General features: G+C 42.0%; 1 protein-coding gene across 5 annotated transcripts in view; it reads left to right on the forward strand.

Moving 5' to 3' along the window:
* The window catches only part of LOC115196432 (PTB domain-containing engulfment adapter protein 1), a 36,633-nt gene extending 35,486 nt beyond the window's left edge, over positions 1–1,147 (forward strand). For all 5 annotated transcript variants that reach the window (XM_029757265.1, XM_029757264.1, XM_029757263.1 and 2 more), the window contains one exon: positions 226–1,147. In XM_029757265.1, the coding sequence (XP_029613125.1) occupies positions 226–297 (72 nt within the window). In that variant the 3' untranslated portion in view covers positions 298–1,147. The remainder of the gene's footprint in view (positions 1–225) is intronic.
* The last annotated feature ends 5,691 nt before the right edge of the window (positions 1,148–6,838 follow it).

Here is a 6,838-nt window from a genome sequence, read left to right on the forward strand (position 1 = left end):
TGTCATAAAGTACATTATGATTGTAGCATACCATGTTTGCTCCCAGCCTGCTGGTCCTAGTCCTGCTAATTTCCTATCAATTAGCCATCATGTGTCTAGGATACTGCCCCGTAATTACAGCATTACTCATTGTTATATAGGACACACTGCTCTAGACTTCTGTAGTCTCTGGTTGGATCACTGACCTGTGTGTGTGTGTGTGTGTGTGTGTGTCTCTCTCTGAAGGAGGGGTTCAATATGGGACTAACCTTGGAGGGCACCATCTTCTCTCTGGACCCAGTGGACAGTCACTGCTGACCCCAACGCAACCCTAACATGGACAGTTGATGTTGACCCCAACGCAACCCTAACATGGACAGTTGATGTTGACCCCAACGCAACCCTAACATGGACAGTTGATGTTGACCCCAATGCTTTCCTTTTGTAGACATGTAATTGGTAAAGAAGTATTTGTATAAAATCAACATTTCTGGGACTATATGTTGGGACTATTTGCATTGGTTTAAATGGTGACCAATGTCATGATAAATGCACTGCAGTAGATGACTATTTTTCTACCCCATAAATAAAATGTATGTGTCATTTTTTTGTTTGTGGGGGGGGGTGCAATGATTGTCATTTGGATTATTGTACAGTCATTAAATGTGATTAGTGGTTGGCAAGATTGGAAGACCATTAGCTCATTGACTTCCTCTCATTTTATAGACGCATGCCCTTCCTTGCACTTTAACAAATATTTTTCTGTATAATTTTGCACCAGGAAGCTCTTTTTAAATGACTTTTTACCTTTCCTTTCATTGTTGTTCGTCAATAAATGTTGTGTTGGTTAGAGAGGTAAAGATATTTGTTTGGCGCCAGCCAGGTATTAACCCTAGCCGAAAGGAAAAGCACAGGGGTAACCCAACCAATAATACCTCATACAATAATAATGGCAGAGCAATTTAAAAGGCAACGTCATATAAATAATTGGCAAGAAAGAACCCAGTCATGACCCTTAGAGAATTTGCAATATTTGGTATTACCTGGGAGTAATGAGTGTGTTCAAAGACAAAACAAATAAAGCCTTAAAATGTCCAAAAATCTTCTTGGCCAAATGTCAAATCAATACTGTTCAAACAAATAAACAACCTCACCTCCCTTTAACCCACCTGCTGTGTTTCTGGTTGAATTGGATTGATTTACAAGTTCTCTCTGAAAAATGTAGTTAATTTAATGTCATAAGGTTCCATGATTTTGTCCACACAAAATACATTTATGATTTTCATTACATGTTGGGTATTTAACTGTGTACACCTGTGGTATTCCCGGTCATTAGAAATGAATGGGTGAGACTACAATTAGTTTATAAAATTGAGTTCAGGCACATGCCCATTCATAAAATTGACACACTTCTCCCAGACCCCCACATGCATGTGTGTTTCAGCAGACACACACCTCACTCCCATTCTTGGCTTCCATGGCAACCCCCACAGGAACCTTTCCCCAATATCTTTCCCCCACTGGAACCACACCTGTTGGCACTCACTCGCGACATTGTTTCAATAATATATGGAACTTTTCTCGCAGCTCTGGTATTTAAAGCTTTGAGGTCATGCTCACAATTCATTCTGTGGCAGCATAATGACCAAACGATCTACTGTAAGTGAGGCTCTTGATCATACATTTGATCATGACACTGGTGAGGAGAGAGTCCTTGTAAAACGTTGACAAAGTAGCCTGTGATAAATAACACAATATGTTTCACCTGAGTATATGTTATAGTCAAAATAATCCATACATTATGCTTTTTTTTTACTCAAAAACGAGTTTTATGAGCTCAGGTCAATGAGGCCTACAGGACATAAATAGCAAATAGAAGTTCAAAACGTGTACTGTTCACAAGAACTTAAGTTGATAAAAAGGTGAACACAACATTAGGTGATATGTATTATTGTGGATTTATAATCAGCTATAACGGGGCGGTCATTTTGGACCGGGAACACATAATTAACATGAAACGAACACAACTGGAGGGTTAACTAAAATGTCTGTCATACCTTGCGTTATTAGTTCACCAAAGGCACTGAACATAAAAGGGAGCGCAGCACAAAGCGAGCAATTATTTCAGTGTAAAGCACTGACGGAGATAGAGAAATGGACTTAGTTGTTGTTTGTTTGACAAAAGCTTGCAACAATGTTGCTAGTAATCCATGAGATCGGAGGACAGCAGGGTTCCAACTCGTCAGGAGTAGCGCGGTAACAAAGGCGATCAATCTCAGAACTTTTAAGCACGCTGAAACGACACAAGATTTATGCAGAGTTGCATACGCTGTCAAAACTGCAGCGCCAACCGAGAGATTCTACACACATCCGGAAGAGCCATTTTTATTTCCCCCTTCCTGACTGCTGCTGCGTTCTTAAAGTGACAGCGCACGGTGAAGGCTTCGTGCACGATTTCGCCACAGCATATCCTCTTAGATGTAATCAAATCAAATCGAATCAAATCAAATTGTATTGGTCACATACACATGGTTAGCAGATGTTATTGCGAGGGTTCCCGAAATGCTTGTGCTTCTAGGTCCGAAAGTGCAGCAATAACTAACATGTGAATCAAACAATTCCACAACTACCCAATGCACACAAATCTAAGTAAAGGAATGGAATAAGAATATTTACATATAAATATATGGATGAGCAATGACGAAGCGGCATAGGCAAGATGCAATAGATAGTATAAAGATATGAGATGAGTAATGCAAGATATGTAAACATTATTAAAGTGGCATTTTTAAAGTGACTAGTGATCCATTTATTAAAGTGGCCAATGATTTCAAGTCTGTATGTAGGCAGCAGCCTCTCTGTGTTAGTGATGGCTGTTTAACAGTCTGATGGCCTTGAGATAGAAGCTGTTTTTCAGTCTCTCGGTCCCAACTTTGATGCACCTGTACTGACCTCGCCTTCTGGATGGTAGCGGTGTAAACAGGCAGTGGCTTGGGTGGCTATTGTCCTTGATAATCTTTTTGACCTTCCTGTGACATCGGGTGCTGTAGGTGTCCTGGAGGGCAGGTAGTTTGCCCCCGGTGATGCGTTGTGCAGACCGTACCACCCATGGAGAGCCTTGCGGTTGTGGGTGGTGCAGTTCCCGTACCAGGTGGTGATACAGCCTGACAGGAAGCTCTCAGTTGTGCATCTGTAAATGTTTGTGAGGCTTTTAGGTGAAAAGCCAAATTTCTTCAGCCTCCTGAGGTTGAAGAGGCGCTGTTGCGTGAGTGGACAACTTCAGTTTGCCCGTGATGTGTACGCCGAGGAACTTAAAACTTTTCACATTCTCCACTGCTGTCCAGTCGATGTGGATAAGGGAGTGCTCCCTCTGCTGTTTCCTGAAGTCCACAATCCTCTCCTTGGAGGGTACTATGGTGTTGAATGCTGAGCTATAGTCAATGAACAGCATTCTTACATAGGTATTCCTCTTGTCCAGATGGGATAGGGCAGTTTGCAGTGTGATGGCGTTTGCATCGTCTGTGGATCTTTTTGGGCGGTAAGCAAATTGAAGTGGGTCTAGGGTGACAGGTAAGGTGGAGGTGATATGATGCTTGACAAGTCTCTCAAAGCACTTCATGATGACAGAAGTGAGTGCTATGGGGCGATAGTCATTTAGTTCAGTTACCTCTGCCTTCTTGGGTACAGGAACAATGGTGGCCATCTTGAAGCATGTGAGGATAGCAGACTGGGATAGGGATTGATTGAATATAAACACACCAGCCAGCTGGTCTGCGCATGCTCCGAGGACGTGGCTAGGGATGCCGTCTGGGCTGGCAGCCTGCGAGGGTTAACGTTTAAATGTCTTACTCATGTCGGCCACGGAGAAGGAGAGCCCACAGTCCTTGGTAGCAGGCCGCATATTATCCTCAAAGCGGGCAAAGAATGTGTTTAGTTTGTCTGGAAGCAAGAAGTTGGTTTGTCACCTGTAACAAATCACAGCATGCTATGATAAACTGCATCTAACGGCTTTAATGAAGTGGCAGTTGCATTCATATAGTTTATGTCGCCATAGTCTAGACCAGGCCTGGGCAGGGCCATAGTCTACGGCCATAGTCTAGGACCGATAGGAACATCGACTGAGTAATCTGCTTTCTACTATTTAGTGAGGGGCAGGACCTATTTCTATAGAAGAAGCACATTTTTATAAGTCTCTATAAAAACACTATCGGTGTTAGAATATTAAACTCTGCCTACCCGGTGGACCGGGAGATCTGTGGCTAAATGGAGTGCTACTACTGTGCTGGCCAATCAGATAGCTCAAATCACCTTGCCTACCTACAGCTTCCAAGACACAAGTTTGATACTAGCCTACGTGAGATGTCATAACTTTAAAACCAGAGAGAGACTGTCAAAGAAAACAACAAAGAGAAGCTGTTTTTATAAGTGAGTTCATACATACGTGTTATTCAACACTATTATAAAACATACAACGTGCTTCTCTCTACTTCCACTGGCGCTGCATGAAGAGTAGCCAAGTGTATCAATAGCCCTGCGTTTTTATTGTTATTAACATCTCGTCGTGTTTATGTTCATATCGAGGAGTATTTCACTTTCTCTGGTCATGGGAACAACATGAAGTTCTGCCTGAGGCGACTCGATTTTCAAGTGGAAGTGATCTGGTCAGGCTCAGCGGAGGAAAGGAAGGAGAGATCAGGGACTGTGAGAGGCGGACCTTCTGCTGCTCTCTCCCTCCCTCCGCTGAGACTAATGCTGGGTTCAAAACAACTGGGAACTTGGAAATCTCCGACTCACAACTCCAGTGCGCTCAAGACAACAGTGAACTCGGAAGAAAACGAGATCTGACTGGGGAAACTCGTTTTGAACGATCATCCAACTCAGAGTCTCGGGCATCTTTGTAGAGCTCCGACTTTCCGACCCGAAGTTTACAGACGTCATAATTTTACCTTGTTTTTTTTCAGAGGACCCAGTTGTCTTGAAAGCACCATGACCATCACATGCAGGTACCATCAGTCCAGTAAAATAAAAAAGCTAATTATTAGCCAATTATTTCAATATATGCTCAGCTGTGCCTCACAAATGCTACTTTCTTATCAAAGCTTGAATTTTGAAATATAATATGGTCTGAGAAGATCAATATTGGCAGGCCAGGAATATAGTCAATATGCTGTGATAATGTATTAGGCCGACTGCACAAACCTCATTCCTACAGAACTGGTTTTATTCGATTCATATTACATGTTTTAAGTCATGTTGAAAAACAATTCTGAGCTGTAGATCTCGGCTTGCTTTTTGACTGCGAAAGTGATCTTGGCTCAGAAAAGGTTGGTGACCACTGACTTATAACAACAGATGAAATAAATGAAGTAAAGTATGATGGAGAGAATGGGTGAGTTGATGAGCGAGGGTAAGAGAACGATGCATAATTATGTAATCACCAATTGTGAATGAAGAACAGGTGTTGTGGTTAATTTCTTTACTGTCAAATGAGGAGAGACAAACTTATCACACAAGTTTGAGTGATACCTAAACTAAATTTTTATTTGCTTATTAAAAAGGGAGCAGGTCAATACAACATACACATATAAAGTCAATCGAATGAGTGCTCTCCGATAATGATGGCCGGTCAACGAATCACCCTCAGATGATTTGTTGAGAGCCCCGAGACAAAGGTACAAAGACCTTTTACAGTCAAGATACACCGCTTTCAGTCTACATGACCAACAACAGATGTATGGAATGGGTCACAAGGTTAAGATTTGTATGAAAGATACCTATAATTCACAGGAGACAGTATCTGCTGGAAAAACAGTTATCTTTGTATAGAGACCAAGGTCTGGCCCTGGGGTCATCTCTCCCTGGTACCTTATAGAACAGAAACATTAACTCATGATCTAGAATGCGGTCTCTTTAGGTTTTATCACCCAAAAGGCATCGTAAATCTCCTGTCAGTTGTTAAATCTCCCAAAGGCCCACTTTCAGGTCACACAGACAAAATATAGTTATTAGAACCCTCTATTCTGTTGCATAAAACAACCATTTGATGCAATTACAGTATTAAAACTATCTTGCAATTTTGCTCTCACACAGGGCAGAACATTATTATATTGATCCATTCTAATTCTAATCTTAAAATGGTATGTACCCTAACAGTCCACTGAATCAAAGCGGTCTTAGCAGTCTACTCTGGCCTACTCGGAGTAGGCTACACAGTGAGAGCTTGCGTAATTGTACAATATCAACATCGGGCAGCAGGCACGTGAGTGTCGGAGAATGTGGTGATGAGGCTTGTGGAACCTTACCTTGGCAGGGGGAGAAATGTCACTGTGGACAATTTCTTCCTTTATTGGCGAACAAGTTGCTTACAAAGAAAACAAGTCTGGCTGGCACCATGAAGAAAGTGAGACGGGAGCTCCCTCCCGTTGCGCAAAATAAGGCACCTTGGCAGCCGTTGTACTCCACAAGTGCTGAAGAAGGACAAGATGACCGGGACACAATAAAGAGAAAACAGGAGACTTTTACACACTACAACCAAACAAAGTATGTCAACATGTGACAAGCAAGTGAAAGTTATGAAGATTTTGTCATCTGTTAGAACAAGGGATAATAGCTTAATGAAATACAACTGATGCCATTGGTGAATACACACAAGCACAATGTCACGTTCGCTATCTTCAAACTCCCTGTTGTAAATCAACCAAGGCGCAGCGGGCTTGTAATTCCACATCTTTTATTGAGGTGAAACCGAAAAAAAACAATAAACAGGTAAACAGAAAAGAACTTGACACCACTGAGGCGCACACAAAACACACACAGAAATAATTATTACCCACAAACACAGGTGGGGAAAATGCTGCCT

This window comes from Salmo trutta, chromosome 6 (genome assembly GCF_901001165.1).
Source record: "Salmo trutta chromosome 6, fSalTru1.1, whole genome shotgun sequence".
In the NCBI taxonomy this organism is placed as follows: domain Eukaryota; kingdom Metazoa; phylum Chordata; class Actinopteri; order Salmoniformes; family Salmonidae; genus Salmo; species Salmo trutta.